The sequence below is a fragment of the Sceloporus undulatus genome, chromosome 1 (genome assembly GCF_019175285.1).
Source record: "Sceloporus undulatus isolate JIND9_A2432 ecotype Alabama chromosome 1, SceUnd_v1.1, whole genome shotgun sequence".
Taxonomy (NCBI): Eukaryota; Metazoa; Chordata; class Lepidosauria; order Squamata; family Phrynosomatidae; genus Sceloporus; species Sceloporus undulatus.
Window position 1 is genome coordinate 122,606,010 of NC_056522.1, and position 24,984 is coordinate 122,630,993.

The 24,984-nt window shown below is 39.2% G+C and overlaps 1 protein-coding gene across 3 annotated transcripts; it reads right to left on the minus strand.

Moving 5' to 3' along the window:
- Window positions 1–853: 853 nt before the first annotated feature.
- CASP8AP2 (caspase 8 associated protein 2) lies at window positions 854–24,695 on the minus strand. Of its 3 annotated transcripts, XM_042441990.1 has the most exons (10): window positions 24,620–24,695; window positions 20,901–20,976; window positions 19,850–19,927; window positions 18,533–18,633; window positions 16,906–16,980; window positions 15,365–15,480; window positions 11,368–13,595; window positions 6,010–9,241; window positions 4,547–4,646; window positions 854–3,524 (listed from the first exon to the last, which is right to left on the minus strand). In XM_042441990.1, exons 2-10 carry the CDS (start codon window positions 20,947–20,949, stop codon window positions 3,468–3,470), a joined length of 6,036 nt encoding a protein of 2,011 aa, XP_042297924.1. In that variant the 5' UTR covers window positions 20,950–20,976; window positions 24,620–24,695; the 3' UTR covers window positions 854–3,467. The 3 variants fall into 3 exon arrangements, with proteins under 3 accessions (XP_042297924.1, XP_042297933.1, XP_042297943.1); XM_042441999.1 differs by lacking the exons at window positions 18,533–18,633; window positions 19,850–19,927 and having other exon boundaries at window positions 24,620–24,661; XM_042442009.1 differs by lacking the exons at window positions 18,533–18,633; window positions 20,901–20,976; window positions 24,620–24,695 and having other exon boundaries at window positions 19,850–19,914.
- Window positions 24,696–24,984: the final 289 nt, after the last annotated feature.

The following is a 24,984-nucleotide window of genomic DNA, read 5'->3' on the forward strand; positions in this document are numbered from 1 at the left end:
CTACAAGATCCCTTTGCACAGATATTCCAGACTAATGTGGCTATGTCTCTGAATCCCATATTAGTTATGGATTTGTAGCTGCTCCATATTTACTAATTTATAATGATTCAGTTTACTAATTTACAATAATGGCACTATGGCCATGATCATAAACCCACCTTAACCAAATCAACCAAACTAACCTTAACAGCCAGCAGCAACACTGAACACTGTTTAGCTGGTAATTGGAGCACAGGATGAAATTTTCATTCTTGACATCAAGGCTGTGACAAGGAATTGTGATGGAGTCTTGCTTCCCATTGTAGTAGCCTCGCTTGCTGGCGGAAGGGGACTGGGAACCTCATCCTGCTGCACCCCCGTCATCACCTGTGTAGGCTTCCATCACTTGGTTCACTTACTGGCTGTTAAGGTTAAGATAGGCTTGAGGGTCAGGCCAGGAGGAATTACTATGGTCCAAAACACACTCCAGTTTGAGAGCACACTAGCTGAGTGCTAGTGAATCGTAAGAATTGTAATTTATTGTGGCACCAGAGCTGACAGAGAAGGCTAAATGTCTCATAAAACTATAGTTCCCAGAATTCCCTAGCATTGAGACAGGGCAGTTAAATCGGCCTCAGACTGGATTATTTCTGCAGTGTGTTTTGGACCGTAGTTATACATTCAAAACTAAATAGGCAATGTATTCCTCAGCCTATGTCTCAGCCCTTTAAACTTTTGTATGATTTAATTTTTTGCATACCTCTTAAATGATTTTATATTGCTTTTTATGATTATTTTTGTCTTTAATATTTTATCTTTAAGTGTTTTTATTCTTTTTGTGAGCCACCTTGGGTCCCATTCCAGGAGAAAAGCAAAATATAAATGAAATATACTATTATTATTTTATTTACTTATATCTTGCCTTTCTCCCACTACAAAATAATAAATGACTGCTAGGTATCCATTTACATATAATTTGAATAAGGTGAAATATTGGTAAGAATGTGATTACAGTTGTATAAACTTACACTGAAGCATTTATTTTTCATATGATGACTCCCTGCAGGGTTGATTCTAGGCAATGTAAAGATATCTGGACAAACTTCCTCAAAGGAGGAAGGATCCTTGTAAATTTTTCTAGCCATCACTATTTAAGTCTTCCCCTTCTACACCTGATACAAGGAGGAAACTGCAACCATGTCATATGCAGGATGCTAGCCCCCCTTTACTAGCATATCCTGTTAGCACAAATGCAACATGCATTTGCTGATCATGACTATGGCACATTAAGAATGAACTTAGGAGAAATAAATAATATGAGCACCTCTATGGGAAGCAGCTTGTTCTGAACATTTACTGATTTCCTAGTACTAGAGAGTAGGTTATACTGGGGAAAACAATGGGGATGGTAAGGAATAGGCAGGCCCATTTAGAAGTTCATACTTATCCATCTATCAACATTGTCAGGGTTAAAGCATCAAGCAATACAGATACACGTGTATCTACTGAGCAACAGGCACTAGCCTCAATCCTGTTGTTAGTCTTGACTAAAGTGATTAATTGAATCAATAGGATTTACCTACATAATGATTCACCATTTAACAATTGATTGAACAATTGATTCTTCTTGGGACTAACCAACTGGATGCCAGCCACTGTATGCATTCCTAAATGTTGGACGATGGTTCTCTCAATTCTTCATGAATGCTCTTTTATAGATGTGGGGCTGACCTGAGAGCTGTATCTTCATGCAAATCACTTGCTAGTTCAGGGCAAAGGAACATGTGCCAGGTGCTAGATTTAGCACTAGAATATTAAGAACACAAATACACACAAAATGCATTCCATGTCATGATTCCTGCTGAAAGAATGGTATAGAATATGGTATAAAAACACTCCAAAGTCAACTTTTAATGAACATTAAGTGCATTCATTACAGGGCCTGGGACTTCCATTACAATATGAAGTATTCAATTTATACAAAATAAAATTTGTTTGCTATAATCAAAAATGTTCAGATAAAGAAACTGTATTTAAACACAATATTTTACACAACAGAGAATTCTGTACATTATTTACAATAGAATAACATTTAAAACATTACACACATGCACCCAAACACACATACATCCAAGCCAGAATAGCAGAAACTCACTTGTGGGAAATGTGGTTCTTTCCTTTTTGAAATAACAGGCTGGGTACTGTTTTTAACTTAAGAGCCTTTTGTTGATTTATGTTATATGAAGCCAACAGATAAAAATGTTTCTAAAACTGGTGAAATCCTTTCCAAAGCTTTGGCTGCCGTGAATATGTTTTGTGGAGATGGCTGACAAAATCAAATCCCTAAATAAATCTGCAACTTTTTAGGACAGGAGTACAGATCGGTTTTACCTCAATAACCTTTAATTATAATCTCATTTTAGAAGTTTTTTTTTTTTTAAATTAAGGCACCATTTGGATTACATATTCACATTGCACTTTAAATAGTTGTAAATTCCTGTTTTTTGAAGTTCCCCAAATTGGCCACACTAAAATGTTCCTATATTCCCTTAGTAATTTCATTGTAATGGTTTGTAAAATATTTTGGATGGTTTGTAAAATATTTGGTTAGACATCCATGATTATAAAGGGAAATAATATTTTAAGTTAACCAAACACAATGAATAAAGCAAGCCAGCCTGTGAAAAGCAAATGTTCATATAGAGCTGTAGAATTTGTTTTCTTAAGCAAAGAAAAATGAATACTAATTTAATACTTGCAAAATAAACCCTACGAATTCCAATCTTGCATGATCTTAAATGCATACAATGAATACTGACACTTGGACAAATCTCACAATTTGTGTTCATGGTTTCTGAAAGCGAGAGAAAGGGGAGTGTGGTGTTTAACTGCCCTTTTATATCTTCTCATGGTTATTGATTAGAGCTATATCTTATGGGTTAGACTTTTTTCCAGTATGTCCCATCAACAAATACTAACTGCAAGTTTAAATGCAAAAATTCAGACTTACTATATGTCAGGAACTAACTGCTTTCCTAAATCACATAAGCTTTCGTGTAGGTTTCTGTCACTCTAGAATGCAGATGAACAAGTACAAATGTCTTGTTCTTCTGCTACATGTAACCTTACTTTACCATCCAAAATAAAATTACTAAGAGAATATAGGAACATTTTAGTGTGGCCAATTTGGGGAACTCCAAAGAACAGGAAGTGCAAGCATATGCTCTTCCTGTCCCCCATGTTCCACAAAACGCTGAGATGCTAACAGACATTAATTACTTCTATAATTCTGGCATTTTCCAGCAAGGACCAGTTACTAATCAGGAAAGGAAGGATTTCTGGACATAAATGGAGCACTCCAGCTAAAGGTAAAAGGATAACTAACAGACAGCTATTCTGACTTGGACTACAGGCACTCTTTCTTTCTCACACAAATGCAGTGCATATTTTCTCAAAGCAGTTAATCACTTGCCGCAGCAGTATAGTCGCTAACTGCAGTTTGACATTTTGAATAGCTTCAATAACTGCTTGAATCTTTCTTCAACCTGTAGAGAGAAGGTTTTAATGCTTAGAATATTAAACACCATTCAGTCATTCTCCTGGGAATAAAGACTTAGTTCATACAGAATTAGGCATGTGCAGCTTGGTTGGTGGAAACAGATTTTTCCTATTCCCTTCCATATAAAAACAGGCATACTGTATATACTTAACTATAAGTCAACCTCATGTATAATTCGAGATCAGGTTTTGAGGCAAAAATTATGGATTTTGATATGACCCATGGGTAAAACTTAGGAGCATGTAACAAAGGATCTGAACTATGAAGCAAAGGTAAATAATGCCAAAGAACTTACAAAATTCCAGCAGGCATAACTGTTTGTGCTCATACTAAAGGCTGGATGGATGAGAGAGTAGAGGGGGGTCAGTGCTTACAGGACAGATTATGCTTTTTCTCTTTACCAGGGGATGGCTCATTTTTAAATAACAGGTTAGTACAGTACTTACATGGACCCCATGTATAAGTCGACTCAGGTTTTTTGGGCTCAATTTTTGACTAAAATGTTGATTTATACATGATTACAGCTCACCCTTTGTATACACAGGGGATCTGTTCTCCCCCCCCCCCCCGCGTAAGGGGTAAAAACGCAGGATCTCAAGTCCAGTAATTTTCTATGGTCGTGTGCTCCTGTAGCTCCATTAACCATTAAAAATGCGAGGGCTTGCCGTCTGCATTACTTGGGTCCACGTAGAGTGAGCCCGTGTATAGCCCAGGCACATTGTATATACAGTAATCCCACATAAAAGTCCATATATATAATATAATTAATATTACTATTAATACAAAAGAAGATTTTCAACTTTCTTCCCTTTTACTATTAATTGCATCAACCCAGAGACCATTTTGTAGTTTAATCCACCTTTCCTTCATCATATATATTTTGTCTTAAGAACTCTGGATCAATACGACATAGTAGTCTGGAATGATATTATTGCAGATATGGATTATTGCTCAGGGAGACATACAAACATGTCTGAGATAAAGAAGGTTCCTTACCCAAATACATACCTGAGTTTGACTTTTGTTTAATCGCGCAGCAACAGAGGCAAAGGTTTTTCCTAAAGGTCCTTTTTTCTGGCATTCCAAAAGAATCTCCCTGTCATCATTTCTGCAACAAACATACAAACTAATTTCAATATCTGAAAACTGCTTTGACACTTGATGGCAAAATCAGTTATTCTCAGTTTATAAATATTATCATTTCAAAACTTGAGTTGAAAGGAAGTTTTGAAAACCAAAGAATTAATTTTTTTTATAAAGACAACAAAATGAATCACCAAGGATATGAACATCTCTCCACTTTTCCTTTTCCAAGAACATGAATACAATACCTGAGCTTTCCCAGGAACCTGAAAACAATATCTATATTTCAATCAAAACGACTCAATGACCAAAACAGAAGAGCTTTAAGATCAGACTCTTTTCTTCTAGAAAACAAATTAAAATGCCACCCTATTCTTTCATTTTATTGAAACACCCTAGAAGTATAGGTTTGTATTTCCTAATTACTTCATACAATTTTCCAGTGAAAATTGCACGTGCCCCATTCACCATATTAGGGCTCACCATACGCATGACCTGAAGTCCGCGTATGACACGGGCGCACTGTATATACAACACAATATATACACTACATGTCACTATTACTCATACAGAGGCCACAATCCAAGTCACCAAGTGATAAAGGGGCTGTTAAGTTCCCTCCTCTCAGCTATGTCCCTATGTTCCATTTCAAGAAATGTACCTTCAGCAGCAAAACCCAACTTTTTTGCTCTGACACAAGTTGAAGCCCAACAGCGTCACTCGGGTTGACATCATCCCATTAGCACTGACCTCATACCATACCAAACCACAGAGAATCCTTAGTAATGTTTTTTGTACTAAAGTTACTCAGAAATTGTAATTCCTGTATATCACTGAATGTAATGGCAACAGTTGTGACAAATTACACCACTATACACACAGCCTACATATATTTACATGCACATTGTTTCATCTGGTTAAAGTGAAAATTTGGTAAGATGTGATGGTTTTAAAGAAAATTTTAAAAGATTTTTTAAAAAATTTTTTAACTATTTTTTTTAAAAAATTACTTTTTTAAAAACCTGGGGTCCCTTCTTTCTCTTTCCAATGAACTTTGCCCTACTCACACCGTCTGTTCAGCATTTTAACGGGATGCAGGCGAATATCATAGCCCAGTTCTATCCAAAGGCAGACGTTCAGGGAGAAGTGGTGTCACCCCCTCTTTTAGGGTGTCATCTGGTGCAGTCTGTACTGCCAGCACTTCCCTAGTAATGCCCCTGAAGAAACCAACTATGCAGTACAGGTGGGCCATAAAATCTGTGCAGTTACTCAGGAATACACTAGTGTTAACGCTCTTACTGCAATGTGGGGAAATATACAACTAGGTCTATGACTATGATCTTGCCTAACCCTCCCCAAATTTTCAACTCACTCTTTAATATTCTTACCTTGTCCAAGAAATTACAATTTCTCCTTTCTTCTTAATTATATTTTTAGCACATAGATTTGATGGTGACACAGATGATGTTGAGAGTAAAGCATCTTTGCCACTAACTGATGTAGTCTTTTTATGGGATGCACTTATGGATTCTGAATTTGTATCTTTAGACTTTTTGCTACTTTTGCCACTTTTCTTACAAGTTGAATCATTAGTTTCTGTTCTGTGTCTTTTAGTGCTGGCAGTCACTTCTGTCTCATTTTTCCTTTTTTTGCTTTCTTTAAGGCTTATGTTGCATTCTTGATCATGAGTATTTGGAGCAGTTTTCATTTCAAAATCCTCATCAGCTACAGACTTGTCAGGCTGATCTGTCAAACTCCTAACTGCTTCAACATGCTCTGAAGGATGATCTGCTTCACAGTAATTCTCTGTCTTTATCTTTTGTTCTCTTTGATCTTTATATAAACTTTCTTTTCTAGTGTTTAAAGCAGATTGTATTGTGAGATCCCATGAATCGACTTCATTTTCCATGGGAGTCTCTTCTGTCACTTCCATACATATGTCAAAATGACTCTCAGAGGACAGGCCTTCTACAAGTGGAACCGACTCTGAGTTAAATGAAGAACATTGTTCTTTAGCACATGGTACATCACTTTTTGGGGACAATTTCAATGTCTGTGTTTGAGGTAGTTTAAAAACTTCAGGGATGTCTTTCCCCTGGCTAGTTTTAATTGAGGATTCTTTCAAAGATAAAAAAGATTCCTCCAGTTTCTTCGGGGGATCTTGTAGGTCAGAGGCTTCTTCTGAGCAAGCATCTTTACACAACACCCGATGGAGCCCAGGTAAGTCAGGGCCTAGACTTTGTCCAGTATTGCTGTACCGCTCCTGGGGAAATTCAGGCATGTCACAAGGTTGCTTTTGTTTTGCACTGCTAAAAAAGGATTCTATAGATTCAGGTGCATCATCAGAAGCGTGAGGATGGGGGTCTTGTTGGAATTTAGAATGAGTGGGTTCCTGATCATTCTCAAGATATTTAGAAACTTCCATCACACATTCCTCTGAATTAGGAACTTGCTCTTTTCCAATATGAGCTTTACCCCCCAAGTCAGTAATATTTACATTGTCCTTAGAGGTTGCTACACCTTCCAATGGCATACTTTTGGAACTCAAAGTATATGTTTTTTCTTCAGGTGTAATATCATGGTTTCCTCTCTCTGTAAGAGAGGTCAGGGATCCATCTGCAAGGATTGCTTGATCGAGAATTGGGGAGGTAGATGGTGCAGCACGCCTTATCTTGACAATGAAGTGATCATTTGATTTCTCCATTATTACTGCCTGCATTGGCAGGCTTGGGCAATACTGAAATCCAGGAGCAGCAGACACATCTGTCCATGTGGAAGAACCACTTGATTTACTGCTTGAATTATCAGATTCCAAGGCCAAATGGATATCCTGTTCAGAAGCATCTTCCTCATCAAGATGGGCATCTTCACTGAAGTGTGCATTCAGAACATCCTCTGGAACTGACCCCAATACATCAGGTTTTAGGAAACTAAGATGTGCATCTGATTTCAAAGGAGAAGGAATAGTCAATGACACTGCTAGATCTTCCAGAAGAATAGAAGAAACAAGTGATTTTGGCTTTTCAGAAATGCATGCCTCACTTTTCTTCAAAGCTGGACTATTGGGAATTTCAAACATACAGCTTTCATCTAGAACAGCTGGATCAATTGGCACCTGCAGTCTTGCTAAAAATGATGAATCTCTTTCAGGAGAAACAACAGGCCATTTAATTGCATCCAGTACCCTTGACTCTAGCTGGGTCTCCTTTTGAACAGACTGTTCTGCCTCATATGCAGGATCATCCTCACAGATATGGCCTTCTACTGTGTGTTTTTGCGGTGTCCTGAACTCCCATTGATTTTCATCAGTGAAGTCAACATTCTTTTCTGAAAGATCTATGCCTTGTAGCAAACTTTTGAACATTTCACCCATTTGAGCATCATTCACTAGGTTGAATGTCAAGCCAGACATCTGCTGTTCTGTGAGAGGCCCACAGCTCACATCAGACTTGTGAGGATCTCCAATCATGTGTGATTCTTCCTTTGCAGATTTTCCATCTTTCAGAGTAGTATCTTGCATCGACTTTTGCCTGAAAGGTTCAGCTTCAGTCTGAGAATGTTTTGCATTATTAGTATAGGAATGTTTACATTTTGCAGCTGTATTGTGGGTGTCCATTCTGTTTGTGTCATGGTAACCTCTCTTTGACATCTGGTTACCTATTATAGTTTTTGGAAGAACACAGTCATCATGTTTTTGAATCCTAGTGGTTAAGGCTGGTTTCTTTGATTTCTGCCTGTCATTTTTATGACTTACAAGGGATTTGGGTTTTTCTTTCATTCTTTTGTCAACCTTAGTTTCATTACTCTCATTTCCAAAATTTACCAAGTTGCACATCTTTAGAAGAATTTTTTTAATTTTATCAAATAAGTAGTCAAGTTGTTCATCAACAAGCTTCCACAACTTTTTCTTCATATCTGATTGTTGCTGTTTGAACAAATGCTCTATTATACTATTCTTTTTGATCTGGTTAAGTTTAGATTCTATGACTTCACAGAGCTTCATCTTTAAGGCCTCACTTGATTTAGACATTTTAGAGAAGTCAAGGTATTTCACCAGTGAGGTAAAATTTACAACTGCTGAATCAATAATCCTGTGAAAGTGCTGTACTGGAAACTGTATCTTAAACTTCATGTAGTTTTTCCGTATTTGTTTTCTTATAGCTCTCAGCATGTGCATAAACTCATGTACAGTAGTAGGCTTGATGGTAATTTTAACTATTCTTTCAAGATAATCAATGCTCACAGTTTTCTTCACTTCTTTGGAGGACATGATGGTTCCACTGTGAAATTTTTCTTTACCTTTTTCCCCAGGAACCAATTTTCCAGCATCTTTGCCTGAAGGTGTAAGCTTGGCCTTGTGATGGCAGGTACTCTTGGCCAAATTAGATCTATCAGGAGATGGTTTTCTTTTTGACTTTTTACTCTTCACAGAGTTCTGCTCTGTTTTAGGCTCATCAACATCACTCACAATTTCCCCTTCTTCTAATTCATCTGAAGACATGTTGAGTCGAGATACTTCTAATTCATGGTGATCTGTACAAAGTGGCTTTTCATTTTCCTTGTTGAGCTCACTTGACTGGTTTCTTCCAGGATAGGCAACAGTACCTTCTGGAATTAAATCTAGGAACAAGAGGACAGTAGCTAAATAAGCATATCAACAAAAAGGAGCACACTTACAAGCAAGAGCTAGGGACGGTACAACTCAGTGTTTGATTTCATTTTAGAACACCACTTAACTGATTAGAACTTTCTGTTCAGAACTACCAGCAGCTCTGTATTGGCTTTTAGTAGAGAGGCAGCTCTGAGAACTAAGGGGCAATGAACATAGAGGAAGATTCAGGATCAAATCCCTGCTCAGCCATGCTGTTCACAACACAGTTTAGCTGGTCCTACTCCCTCAGTGCAACTTATGTCTGAGAGTGCTGTTAGGGCAAAACTAGAAGGTAACTGTCACTCTGTGCTCCTCTGCAGAACAACTGGATGAAAACAAATCAGTATTCAGAATGTATACTGCTTTTGGACACATAGCTCCACAGAAACGTAACCTACTGTACACATCTAGAAATGTTAGTCAAAAATTGACCCTCAAAAAACTTGAGTCAACTTATCCACAGGTCAAAATAGGTGCTGTACTTTAACTCTTTATTTAAAAAAAAGGAACCATCCTCTGGTGAAAGGCAAAAGTGTAATCTGTCCTGGAAGCACTGACCCCCCCCCCCTCCTGCTCTCTCATCTATCCAGCCTTCAGGGGGAGCACAAACAGTTATGTGTGCTGAAATTGTGCAAGTTCTTTGGCATGGTTTTCCTTTGCTTCATCCTTTGTTACACACTCTTAGGTTTTTACCCTCGACTTATCCATGGGTCATATCAAAATCCATAATTTTGGCCCCAAATCCTGCCCTCAACTTATACATGAGGTCAACTTATAACTGAATACCTTATATACTTGACTATAAGTCAACCCCATATATAAGTCAAGGGCACGTTTTGGGGCCAAAATTATGGATTTTGATATGACCCATGAATAAGTTGAGGGTAAAACTTAGCAACATGTGACAAAGGATATAAATGCTGAAGTAAAGGAAAACAATGCTAAAAATCTTTAACAGTTTTGACACGCATAACTTTGTGTTCATCCTAAAGGCTGGATGAATGAGATAGTAGAGGGGTTGATGCTTCTTTTAGGTGCTCTGAGAAAAGATTAAGCTCCCACCTTTCACCAGGTCATGGTTCCTTTTTTGATAAGAGTTAAAGTACAGTACTTACATTGACCCGTGGATAAATAGACCCAGATTTCTTAGGTCAGTTTTTTAACTAAAATTTCTAGACTTATACATGAGTATACACAGTGTGTTGGAATAACAATGTAACCTGCAATGGTGTTTTATGGATCACTGTCTTAGAAACTAGTGGATCAGACGCTGTGTCATGAGTCTGTTGTTTTCAGTCACATTCTACATCTGCATACTGTAATATGAAAAGTAATACTTTGGTTGCAAGTATTAAGATTTAATTCAGGACTAGAATTAAATCTCATTGAGTCAATAAGGCTTGCTTCTGAGTAGACATCTACATGACTGCATGACATAGCTGCAGTCCATCTTGTTTTTAAGCTTCTGTTGTGTGAAAGTAAATTCTATTGAAAAGCAGTTCATTCCAACTCAACACGTTTAAGATCAGTATGATAGTGATTTTTTAAAATTATGTAGTGATTAATAAAAATTATCTAATTAAACATAATGATTATGGTGCTTGAAACATGTATGTCAGATTACCTTAGCTCAAGCCTTAAAATAATATATTTTAATAATATTATCTTATTATACAACATTTGTATAACCGTCTATTAGCCCCTCTGTTGTAAACCGCTTGGATTCCCAGTGATTGGGCGGTATATAAATAAAACTTATTATTATTATTATTATTATTATTGTAGAAGCTTCTTTTTCAAACTGGAACTTGAAATTTCCACCCATCTCATTTTGTCCAAGGAAAATCTAATTGCTGCAGATGAGTGAACAATAAAAGAAAACCTCCATTTTCCCCACTACCGATGTGTGTGTGTGGGGGGGGAGAGAGAATGGGGAAAGTAAGCATGGGAATATGATGATTGCCACAACTGTGTATTTTATAATGTGGTATTTTATTCTGAGGTATATTACCATTTCTGAAAATGATTCTGTTTCCAATGCTGTTCTATTTAAATAAACATTATAGAAGAGGTAGAAACACTGCAGTAAATATACCTGTATTACAACTTTTCACAGGTCCGTTGTAAGGGCTTTCCATTCTGAGTGCTTTAGCCAAGGGTCTGATTGGACTATTAAGTGGGCTGATTGCTTTTGGAATACACCGCATTTGATTGAGATCAATACTCAGAATAGAGTTATCATCATCAGCTGAAACTGGGTTTGTGTCTCTTGATTGAGATGTCAGGTTTAACTCTTGATTATGCAAAGATTCCAAATTATTTCCATCTTCAGGAAAGTATGGCTTCAAGTTATGAGTCCCTTGGTTGACCATAAGAACATCATCAGTCGTCATCTCGCCTTTGTCGCCAAGATCTGTGTAAGGCTCAGGTTTAGCTTCTTTTTCAGGACATACCAACATTTTATTATTCATACTGTTACTGGTCTCTCCCTCATCCATCAAGGAGTCTGAATCTGATCCGTGTATCTCATCTATTACACTAAAAGAATCAAAATCCACAGAACTGATAGTTTCCAAGTCATTGAAAGAACTGTCTGGATCCATAAGGCTTGCTGGGCTGGGAACCACACACATTTTATCAGCTTTTTCTCTTTCAGTTTTGGCGTCAAGCTTCTCATGATGAGCCAGATCACACTCCCCTGCTGTGTCCAGCGGGAATGATGTTCTTTTACATAGCTCCATGCTCAAGGCTTTTGCCAAGTCCTCATTTTCTACCTGCATTTTGACATCAGAAACACATGCTATTCTTTCCATACTGGTCTGAACAGGATTATCTTGGATGTGTAACAGTGGTGCTTTTGCTTGCTTAGTGGTATGAGTATTAATAGGTTCGGCTGGGACAAAGCTGGTAGAGTGCCGGTCCTCATTTTCCCTTTTCTCTTCAGATGGTGCTAGCAGTACTTTCTGACTTGGATTTTCTCTGTCACAGACATTGGTGGATTTTGCTATTGATTTGTCTGTCTGTTTTTTAGCAGGAGAAAGTGTTAAATTTAGTTTCTGCATAAAGCTTAGTTTTAAGTCTTTGTTTTTTGAATGCTCATCAACTCTTCCAACTTTTGTAGACTTGTGCTCCTCCGTATCATCAACTAACTTGTCAATTTTTTCTGAAGGAAGGGATTTCTCTTCCTCCTCCTTTGAACGATCTTTACTTTTAATGACTTTTCTTGCTGTCTTTTGTGATGTTTCCTTTGAATCTCCTCTTCCATTTTGAGAACTTTTACCCTCCCTTTGACAGTTACTCTCATTTTTCCTTTTCTCTTCAGTTCTATGTCTGTCTGATTTAAAATGCATGTGTTCACATTTTTTGCTCTCTTCCTTTGAGTGCCCATGTTTTTGCTCTCTATTAGAAACAGGAGGTGATGACTCTGAAAATCTTCCCTCATGGATGCCATGATTGTTTCCTCCCTTGTTTCTTCTACAATCATTGTCTTTGGTCTTTTTCTCTTCCACACAGCTTTTACTTAATTTTTGAGGACTTCTGACAACTACATTCTTTTCAGGAGGAATAGAAAACATAGCAGTTTTTTGTTGTTCTAAATACCTGTCAGATTGTCTGCTCTTTTGTGCAGTATTACTTTCCTCTTTGCTTTGTGTGTTCAAGTCCTTCTGGTTTATATTTTGTGACTTTTTACTTCTATCATCACTGCAGTGTCCTGTTTTTGGCAGTAATCTGTCCGTAGGAGTTAACTGTTTTTCCTTAGCAGAAGGAATTTTATCAGTTCGTGTTTCTGTGCATGGGCTGTACTTCATATTTAAGTCCTTATTATCTTTCAACAGACCATTTCTGACTGTTTTTTCTAAGTTAGCTTGTAACTTTCCATGTGTATCCAGTATTCCATCTGCTGTGCTGCCTGGATTTTGGTGTACTTTTGCTTTGTATTTATAGTCATTCTCCCTGCTATGATGGTCATTGTATTTTGTTTCTTTTTTTTCCTTCTCTTTGTCACAAGAGCTGTCACCTTTTGTCAGTCTTGCATGAGTACCATCATTGTAAAGCTGCTCAGGATCAGATCGAGGTATATAAGGAACTCCTCCTTTTTCTGAATTACATTTCTTATTTTCTGCTTCCCTAGGAGGATAACTATGAGGCACTTCCTTAGGCAGAGCTTGTTTTGTTCTAGAGTCCATCTTTCGACTGTTCTCTGGAAGTAAATCTCTGGACTTATTTTTTGATTTTGATCCTTCAGTGTACTTTGTATGGTGAGTTGACCCTGGGAAGTATGTTCTAGTGTAGGTTTTCTGATAGACTGGAGTTTCTGACAGCCTGTTTATAAAGAGATAGCTTTAGTAAACAACATTTAAAAAGTTATTTGGGATATAAACAAACTTCAAATTCTACTACGTTCTTAATTGGCTGAAATGATCAGCAATGAAGAGAAAAATCAGAGTTCTATCTTACAAGAGTTAAATAAATTACAGTTGGCCCTCCAAACCCACAAATTCTACTTCCATTCATTAAACCATCCACAGCTTGAAAATATTAAAAAAAGAAAACATCCCCAAAATCCATGGATTTTTGTATTCACTGGGATTGGTGGTCCTGGAACCAAACCCCAGTGGATACCAAGGGCCCACTGCAAGCACAGAGTTCATTTTAGTATTTGATGCTGAAAGATGTAAAGGCCTGCCATGACCTAGTTCATTAGATAGGCTTATTTAAAAAAAAACATAGGCAAGACTAATCAATATGTCCAGGTTAGGATAACATCATAAACCGTGGGTAATCTTAGCAGAAAGAGGGCAGAGAAGCTGCAGTTTGGCATTATATTTGAGTGTAATCAAAAGCATTTAATGTGGACATCATAATCAAATGCTTCAGTAACTGAGGTGCTTATAATTTCAAAAATGTAGTGAACTCTCTTGATTCTAGAAAAAGTAATTTTCAGAAGGAAAGATCTGATACTTAAACAAAAAAAACCCCAACTTACTACATGTAAAGTATGCAAATTTTCAAGGTTGCTGTGTTAATCTGTTATAGTATTACTATGACACTTCAAAGATTAACTAAACATTTTATTTGATACAGGATTTCACAAACAGTAGCTGATGAAGTGAGCTGCAGGCCCACTTCATTGCCTAAATAAAACCAGTTAGCCTGTAAGGTACCATGAAATTCCTTGTTGTTGATTTCTATCAATGTATGTTTAGAAAGCACCTTCCCTTCTCACTTTCAATGCTTGATTTTTTTTCCTTTTGTTCTTTAACAATCAGATAATAAATACAGGCCTCTCCCACTTGTTCAACAGGTCAGAGACCAGAGCATTGTCAAACAGCAAAAAGCATCAAAATGCAGAACCATTATGGGCTCTGGTCCCTAACTTGTCAAATAAATGGGGACTCAAAGAAAAAAGGCTGCTCACCCTGTGTCTGTATGCATGCATGTGCCTCCACTGGTACCATTACCCTCTCTGCCTCCCCCTGGCCAATTCACTTACTGCTGCTGCCTTCCTTTGCAGTGGGGAAGAGTGAAGGCAGCAAATTGGCCAGGGGGGAGCCAGAGGATGATACGACTGGCAGAGGAAGTGCACATACACACACACTCACACAAAGATACATGAGTAGAGGTGGGGTGGTATCCCCCACCCACCCCAGCCAACACGACAGATGCAGGAATTGGGCTGAGGTGAAGGGAAGCAGCAGCAGAAACTGCAGCCACCCCATGAAGAAGAAAAAAGATGGTGGGGAAATTATATCAGGAGACTACACTTCCATTAATCGTAACTTGACAACAGTGGCTCTAAAAGGACCAAGAGTGGTACTGAAGGCTGGTAGCCCCACATCTTCGCTCTTTAATGTTCCCATCTTACATGAACCAGAACTCACTTCTGCTCTTTTGACCCTTCTCAACAACCTGCTCTTTCATTCTAAATTGAAATCAGAACCCACATGCATGGCTGAAATAGCAGACCACACACCAATTATATAGGTTCTGGATAATTTGGAATGGCGAGAAGAGCATGTTGTAAAAAAGCAGGGGAGACCTGTAATGCTCTTGAAAAAAGCCATTATTAAATTAGCTTTCAATACAAGTACCTGCGCTGGAGTGTATTGATTTCTTCATCCTTGCGATTAATTTCTACTCTTGCTGTTTTGATAAGGGCTGAAATATTCTTTTTCAGGGACTGGTTTTCATTTTGTAAAGTTGAATTCTGATTTTAAAAGAACACACATGAACAAATAGATATTATAAACATGGATCTGCATCATGACTGAAAATAAGACAGAAAACACCACTTAAATCAATATTTTATTGGGCTGAAACTTGCTTAATACCACTGTAAGATTTATAGCATAAAACTTAAACATAAATCAAGTTTAATAGAACTTGTAAGCTCATCAACAAATTTAGGATTATTGTCCTAAAGTATAATTGTACCGACACTTTCCTGGCGGAACACCCATTGAACACAGGAGGATTTACTTCTGAGTAAATATGCATTATAAGAATTCATATTCTTAGGGTAGAGGCAGATGTTTTGTGCTATTTTCAGCACACACTCATGCAGTCATTCATCGACATCCACAGTTTCAAGCATCCATGGCTTGAAAATATTTTGAACTGTATGTAAATTCCAAAAAGCAAACCTTGATATTGCTATTTTATATATGGGATACCACTGCATTTAATGGCACTTGAACATCCTCGGATTTTTGTATCCACAGGGTTCCTGGATCCAAAACCTAGTAGATACCGAGCCCCTACTGTATGACTGCTTGCAATTTCAAAAATGCAACCACATTTACTCAGTATACTTTATCTTAGTTCTCTAATCTGTTAGTCATTCTGAATTCTGATCCTGTCCTCTGGAGAATTAGCTACCTCTCCTAATTTGGTGTCATATGCAAATTTGATAAGCATGCCCTCTATTCCATTCTAGGATGAAGAGGAGCCATTGGTGAGCAACCTTTGGATTCAGTCAATAAGCCAATTACAAGTCCATCTAACAGTTGCATTGTCTACCCCACATTTTACTAGCTTGTTTGCAAGAGTAAATGTAGGGCAGCACTATGTAGAATTCTTACACCAATTGATGGTTTGCCAGTTGGGCCCCTGGACTGCGTGTAACATTTTTGCATTACGTGGAAAGGAAGCAAAGAGCCCTGTGCACAAGCACAGCACCCGTTTCTTTCATTTTTCCCAGGCTATAACCTTTTCCCACACCACCATCACACGCTGATCTGGAAGAGCCCCTTGGCATTCTGGAGTGGTTTTGGCAGGGTCGCTAGCCATTTGTGCATTGGGGTGTCTGGTTCCAGGTTTTAAAATTAAGTTAGTCCAAAAGAAACTTTCAGAGGTTACCACTGCTCAAACACACACATGCTTGGACTGTAATACTGAAAACAGTGAGAAGCTATTCACAGCACTGCCCAAATGTACATCGAGTTATTTTCCAATAATCACTATAAATCAAATCTACTTAGGATTTTAACAGTCATTATTGACATTAGGTTGCCCTAACTAGCAACATTAATTGAAAATAGCTAAGTAGAGCATATGGAAAGATACATATGAAAAATTATATGGCACTTTCAGGATGTAGCATGCATAATATTACCAGTTAATGCTACAGCACCTGTTCCTGTATTTCCTGAAGCTTCTTCATCAACTCTTGAAGTTGTTGCTGAGATTTCTCATATTCAGCCAGCAACTGTTGAGACAAGAATGATCACACTTACATTAAAGCAGAAGTTCCCCAACTGTGTGCTGCAGTGCCCTGACACTGAATTCACAGGAATGCCTTGAGTTACTTTAATTCATCTTTCTGTTTCTTTATCTGGTTCAGCTCTACTGGGTGGAAGAAGTGGAAGGGGAGAGGAGATGACTTGGTCTTTAACAATCTTGCCAACAGGAAGAAGCAGAAGTGAAAACAGAAGCAGTGAAGATGAGTAGGGCAACAACTTGGTCCTTAGCAACATATTGCTGCTGTGAGGATGGAGTCCAGCGCTTCCTCTTCCTCCTAGGATGCAAGGCGAGACAGGAGTGGCCTGAGCTCTGCTGATAGAAGGGCAGCTCCACGCACATGGAACTAGCACTGAGTCAAGGAAGGCTGGGGAGCTAGCAGTGGCAATGCTAGCAGCATCTCAGGCTGCTCCCATCTCACCTATCGGAAGAAGAAATGGATTCTGCCTTCACCGTCCCTGGTGTGCACCAGCAACAACATGTTGCCAAGGACCAGGTCATTACAGCAATGACCATAAGGATAAAGGCTGCCTCCTCCTCCTCCTGTGGGTTATTTAAATTTTGGGGCGAACAACAATTGGGGTGGGGTCCCATCAGCCTAAACTGACAGTCTACACGCTCTTCCTCATACACAGTTTGAAGACAATATGGGGATATCAGCTCCTAATGATTGCTTCCCCTTTCTATTCCTCCCCTGCATGGTTTGTTTTTTCATTTGTTGATGAAAAAACCTTGTTTTGGAAGCTAGCACCAAAATCACCATGCCTTCTGGGTTGGGCCAATAAAAGGGATTGCTACTATATAGATTGTGAAATGTGTTGTATGGTGAACACAGCCACCCCTAAAATTATATAGCTGCATATCTTTCAGTTAAAGGAAAAAATTGGTAAAAAAAATCAAGTATCCAAAATATAGTATGTCGTATAAAAATGCAGGATGCCTCTGGACACTACCTGCTAGGGAACAGAAGCAGGAGATAACTACGGTCCTAATATATTGCTTGTGGATTTTCCACAGTCCTCTAGTTGACCACTGTAGGAAAAGGGTGTTGGAGCTAAGAAGCCTTTGGTCTGATCCAGTGCTGTTCTTCTGACAAAATGATCTAACTTTCCAACTCTCATTCTGCATATTTATCAATGCTTCAGATAAAAAATAAAACAAAAAGCTGGACATGAGAAATTCCCAGAGAACTAATGTGGAGAACAATAGTATCACCTACTTTACACAGGAGTAAAATGATAATGCCCAAATTAATTTATAATAGAAAACTCAAAATACATACAATCAGTGTGGATACACCTGTGGATTGTAGCCTACAATGTCAGAATAGATTTCTTTTTAAATTTGAGCTATTTTAAAAATTGGTGTTTATTACTTTAAAAATGTATTGAAACAATGCACACAGCAAAACAACATGTAGTTTGCTAAAATGTTAAAATAAGTATATGAACTGACAAAGTAGTACTGCTCAATTGAATATAACATGTTTCAAAATAATATGATTGATCTGAAATACACACATCATTGTAAGTAGCTTGCTTTGCTGCTCCTTCTTCAATCAAGATCTCATCAAACAGATTTAAATTACTTCTGGTTGGGGTCACTTTTGTAGCAGGGTTGTCTAGGGGCAGAGAAGAGAGAGTTTTCCATTACACACATTCTTCCACTAAATAAGGATCCAAAGATCTACCTCGTGTGCACTGAAAGGCCTGGTAGGATATTAGATCACAATCATTTTGAACAGTAGGATCCTGTGCAATATAAGATGGCATCTGAAAGCCTCCTGAGTTTCAAAAAAGCCTTGTGCCACAGAGGGAGGGGGAGCACTTATGTTCAAAAAATACAAGCCAAAGGCTCCATTGACTACACAGAACTAGAGGTTTGTTCTCTGAATTCTCAGTGATGCCACTATTTGGGTTGCCATGTTAGGATTATCCCAGGCACCGAGATCTCAGGGCCAAAACGTGAGACCTTGGGATAGCTCTCAGAAATTTCATGTGGTGGCACATTATCATGTCGCAACCCCTGATGATGTTATTAAGCATCAGACAGCATTGCCTGGCGCACATGATTCAAATAAAAAAACACCAAGTCTAAGAAATGTGTTTTCCAAATAATGTTTGAAGAGGAAAAAAATATCCTGGAGCAGTAAGGGAGAAGCATTCAGTAAAAATTCAAATATTTTTTTTCAATCAGCACTCTTTCTGAGACTGCTTCTCTCATCCTGAACCTACAGAAATTGGTCCAAGTCCTGAGATATGGGAACCATAAGCTGCATCCACATTGTAGAAATTCAATTTGATACCACTTTAACTGCCATCATCCAATGCTATGGAATTCTGGGAATTGTAGTTTGTGAGATGTTTAGCCTTTTTTGTCAGAGAGCTCTGGTGCCACAACAAACTTCAATTCCTAGAATTCCATAGCACTGAGCCATGGCAGTTAGAGTAGTGTCAAACTGGATTAATTCTGCAGTTTGGACACAACCCTAGCTGTAATTTAATGTAGAAAACGAATGATACATCAACATGGATCATTACATCCAATGTGCAGTGTGAAATGGGTGGTTCAAATGGACCCTGTCCTATTTGTTAATAAGTGAAAAATTGAAACAGTTTATGTAAAGCAGGAGTATAATCTACCCCCACCCAAAAAAACAAACAAACCCTACTTGGCAAACTTGGGCAAGCCTTTATCTCCCAATTAACCTAACTCCTTAAAGTTGTTGTGAAGATAAAAACAGAAAGAATGACTTGGAGAAAGATGGAATACACATTTCATTTTTTTTTAAATGAAGAAATCCCATCCCACAGCTGACCAATTAATTATGAATATACCTGAAGCAACTAGAGTGCTATCTAAATCATCATAAATATCGATTGAACTTTCATCATCATCTCCTTGGCCAGAAGAAACTGCAAATAAAAGTAAAATGCAGAATATGTTAAGTCACTCATGCTTACATGTGCATTAATAGTGAGATACAAGAGATGAAATCAGTCACTCTACAAATAATATTGACAGTGACCCTTGGGCAATTTTTTTTTTTTTTTGGAGCCCATAATGAAAAAGTTGCTGGAGCTAGAGAAGGGGAGTTGCATCCAATGGGAAGAATTTGAAGTTGAGATGGTGAATTGACCCTGGGAAGTATGTTATATATAAATTAATCCATAAAAAAGCATCCACTCCCCTGATTTGTCTACACCCACTTTCAAGGGGTGGTCAAGTCCATTTACATTATTACTTACTGTTCTTAAGACTACTTGCTCACACTGAAATGTCTGCATATATCCTACGCATGGACAGAATTCACTGCAATGTCAGGTTTACCTCTGTGTCTAAACCAGTTGTCACCAAACTATGCTCTTTAAGGGATTTTGGACTTCAGATCCCAGAATCACAAACTATTGGCCAACATGGCTGAGACTTCAGGGAGCTGAAGTCCCAAATCTCTTAAAGAGCACAGTTTGGGGACCACAGGTTTAAACCATCACTTCCCTGCATATTAAATTAAAGTAGCATCCAATACTAGTGCCCTCAAGTTGCATCCCAGAGAAGTAGCCTAGAAGGATACCATGGCTGATGTTATCAAAAGCCACTGCGAGGTCCAACAGAACCATTCCCCTTATCCAGTTTCTTATAGAGGGCATTCACCAAGGCAACTAGAACCATATTGAAATTGATCTAGATAATTTGTCTCATCCAACAGGATGAGATCCAACAGTAAAGTAATGGTACAGTTCAATCAGCAGGAACTGCTGCTGGTACAACAACATACTTTACAAACACATTAACTGACATTTATTGAAAATTTTTGATAGATCTACAATACAGAACTTTTCTATACTCATCAAGTAAAGCAAAGACAATCATAAAAAAGAAACTTACCACCATGCAGATGATGAGAAATTTTTATTCCATCATCATCTGTTGCCATTATACAATCCTCCTAGGTATTCCCCATCTATATTGACAGAGAAAAAGATATGTATGTTAACCAAAGCCATAACGGATAAGTTATTACTATGGAATGTAATTCATAAAAAAACCTCCAATGCTTAGATGTTATCATTCTGTTTTGGCTTATAGGTTTTTTTAAACATAGATACATATGGCTTAAAACAATTTTAACACATTTCCAGAATATGGACATTATATAACTGTCCCACATACAAAAATGTGTTGCCTAGAATACAGCCATAAACTGTCTTCAGCATTCCCTGAAGGAGAGAAATCTGAGGTAATATGGGATGAACTGATAGGCAAGGGAAGACAGTAGAGAGATCTTGTAGCACCTTTGAGACTAACTGAAAGAAAGACGTTGGCAGCATGAGGTTTCATAGACTTAAGTCTACTTCCTCAGATGCATTTGGTGCTACTTCCTCCAAATGTATCTGAGGAAGTAGACTAAAGTCTAGGGAAGCTCCTGTTGCTAGCTTCTTTCTTTCACTTAGTCTAAAAGATGCTACAAGATCTCTCTACGTACTGTTTTTACAGACTAACACAGCTATATCTTTGAATTCTACCACAAGGGAAGAAAGTGAGGGTTGAGTGCTACACAGGAAGAGAGAAGAACGACAGGATAAATTACGTACCAGTCATTCTCTCTCAATGTGATCTACCCTACAAGATTATTGTGAGGATAAAGTGGAGAAGAAGAAGAAGAATGCACAACACCTTGAGTCAATCGAAGAAAAACAGGGTATAAACCTGATTAATAAAAGAGGAAAGGGCCCAAGCCTATGCTATCACTTATGTCTGTTGTTTATTGCTATCCACATTTACAAGCCATCTATTAAAAGCATTCTCTAGGCAGTGTACACAAAATGTTGGCTGATGTCCTACTGGGGACATCTACACACATAGGTTTCCCTTATACGAGGGACTTACTCTGCGTGTGGACTTACTTTGCTACACCGAAGCTGCATCTGCACTGCAGAATTAATCCAGTTTGACATGGCTTTGACTGCCATGGCTCAGTGCAATGGAATTATAGGATCTGTCATTTTGTGAAACATTTAGCCTTCTCTGTCAGAGAGCTATGGTGCCACAACAAATTACAATTCCCAGGATTCCATGGGATGGAGCCATGACAGCTAAAGTGGGTGTTAATTCTTCAGTGTGGCAGCAGCCTTGGTCTTGGACTGGGCTGCAAAAAATAAACTCCAAATTGGATATGTGGAGACAGGATAGATAAGCCTGGCCCATACTGCAAGCAAGGAATGGTATCAGTGAATCCTCCTTGAAATAGTAGCTCTCCCTAACACTCCAAAATAGATTGGAAAAAAGAGGCCAAAAGCAAAAGTGGATCAGAGAGACTTATGGAGACCCTAAGGCAACCCTATCCTGGGGTTTTCTTGGCAAGTTTCTTCAGAGGGCGTCTTGCCATTGCCATCATCCTCTGAGGCTGAGAGAAGGTGATGTGCCCAGGGTCACCCACTGGGTTTATACAGCTGAGCCAAGATTCAAATCCTGGTCTCCAGAGTCATAGCCCAAACTCAAATCACTAGAGCCATCTGGCTTTCAATACACGTTTGCTGCTGCTTCTTACATTTATGCTGGCCCTCTCCTACTAGGAGTCTAAATGAAGTGGACACTATTTATGGAAGGCCTGTTACAGACTGCCAAAATAAAGCTGCTTCGGGTGTCTTTGGAGGTATGCTACTTAAATGATGCATGGGTCCTAAGAGTCCGGAGGTCGCACCAAAGCCATACTCCATTCCTAAGCACCAGAGTGCAGCTTTTGGTGCAGCTTCCGGATTCTTAGGATGCATGCATCATTTAAATAGAATACCTCCAAAGAGACCCGAAGCAGCTTTATTTTGGCAGTCTGTAACAGGCCGAAGACACACACCATAAGTCTACAGAACTAAATAGCCGACCCTCCATTTATCTCTTTCATCAGGGCTGAGGGGCTGCCAGATAACATGGACCACCCTCAGAGGCCTCAGCCCCAGGGACAGACTTAAGTGGTGCTAACTTTATTGAGCATCAGACTAGGACTCTAAGGAGACCAGGATTTGAATCCCATCAGCCATGAAAACCTACTGGGCGATCTTGGGCAAGTCACACTCTCTCAGCCTCAGAGGAAGACCCAAAGGGGAAAAAACCTGAAGAAACTTGCCAACAAAACCCTGTAATAGGATCACCATAAGTCGGAAACGACCTCAAGGCACACAACAACACACTTTAAACCCACTGGGCGATGTGGGGCAAGTTACACTTTCTCAGCCTCAGAGGATAGCAATGGCAAACCTGCACAAATCTTGCCAAGGAAACCCTGTGATAGGTTTGCCTCAGGATCACCTTAAGTCAGAAATGACTGAAAGACATACGATATACTTTTAAACCCACAGAGTGACCCTGGGCAAGTCACACGCTCTCAGCCTCAGAGGAAGGCAACGTCAACCCAAAAAATGGGAACAAATCTTGTTAAGAAAACACTCTGAGGGCTTCAACGACTCCAAGGCACACAACAACAACACCAACATTGCCAGCCCACAACTTCCATGGCTTCATCACAAGCAAGGAAATGTGGGGTTGGGGGTCACTTTTTGAGAGGGCTATGTAGCAATAGCAATAGCAGCTTCATTTATATGACACTTCATACTGCCTAAGCAGTCTCTGGAGTTTATCACACGGAGGAGATTGGAAGTTTATCCCGTAAATATCCCTGGAAAATTGTGTAATTACACGAAACGATTTCACACGACGTCACACAAAACCCGCCCTTAAAGTGGTCACAACAAAGCATTAACGCTCATCTTTTTCCTTTTGGGATTTCAGTGACAATGTGTTTCCGATATCACTTTATTTTCGCAGCTGCATGTGAGAACCGTTTGTGCAACTGCTTGCCATTTTTGCTTTATTTGCGGGATGCTTTAAATGTGCTCCAGTCTCTCTTCAAGGCTGAAATTAGCCCCAGTGCAATACACTCATCTAAGCGGTTGTGTTTCAGAAGAAGTCTGCCTGGTGCATTGAAGATCTCACCGTCTCCTTTTCAGCCCTCTGTCCAGGAGGGCTTCCAAAACAGCCTCCATTTTGAGCATGAACAACAAGCATGGGTTGACATCCCTATGAACGCTTCTAGCTTGTATTTCATGGTCATGTCCTCCATGTTTTCTTGAATGTCCTCTGTTTTTGGGGGTGCCTTGTCCTCCGATGCATCCTCAGAGGACAAGGCGCCCCAAAACACAGGGCCATTACAGAATAACAAGCTTAAAGCCCTTAATACAAATATAAACCCGTGTTTCTTAGTCATGCCCAAAATGGAGGGCACTTTGGAACCCCTCCTGGACAGAAGAAGGCTGCAATGGAGGACATCAAGCGAAGCAAAACGCAAGGCGGCCCACTGGGTGACCTGGAGCCAGTCACACTCTCTCAGCCTCAGAGGAGGGCCATGGCAAAAGCCCTCCGAAGAAACCTTGCCAGGGGCCCTCCTCCTCCTCCTCCTCATCATCATCAAAATTACGTATACCCCGCCTCTCCAATCGGATCGAGGCGGCTTACAACATCAAAACAGCATTAAAAATACATTAAAAACACAAAATAATAACAATGCTAATAATAATTAATATGCCAAAGCCCTATTTAACCCAAAGACCCACCGTCCAGGATCCAACCTCCTCCTCTTCCCCTAGTTCTGAGGAGGACCCTTCCACTCCAAGGAACAGGCCAAAAGCGAAGGGGGTGGAGCCAGGCACAATCCAACCAATCACGAGAGACGCTCGGGCACGCACCCGTCCTGACGTCACCCGCTCCACCCTCCGCCCCTGAAAGCGTTTGGCGCCAAAAGGAAACGACAACAAGGCCTGCGCGCGCGCAGTAGCTCCGCCCCCTCTCGCTCTTTTTCTGGCGCGCGTGCGCACTGGGTTTGAGGCTCTGTCGTCATTATTATAATCCTCCTCCTCCTCCTCGAATCATAGACTCAAGAACTGGAAGAGAACCCAAGGGCCCTGATCCAGTCCAGCCC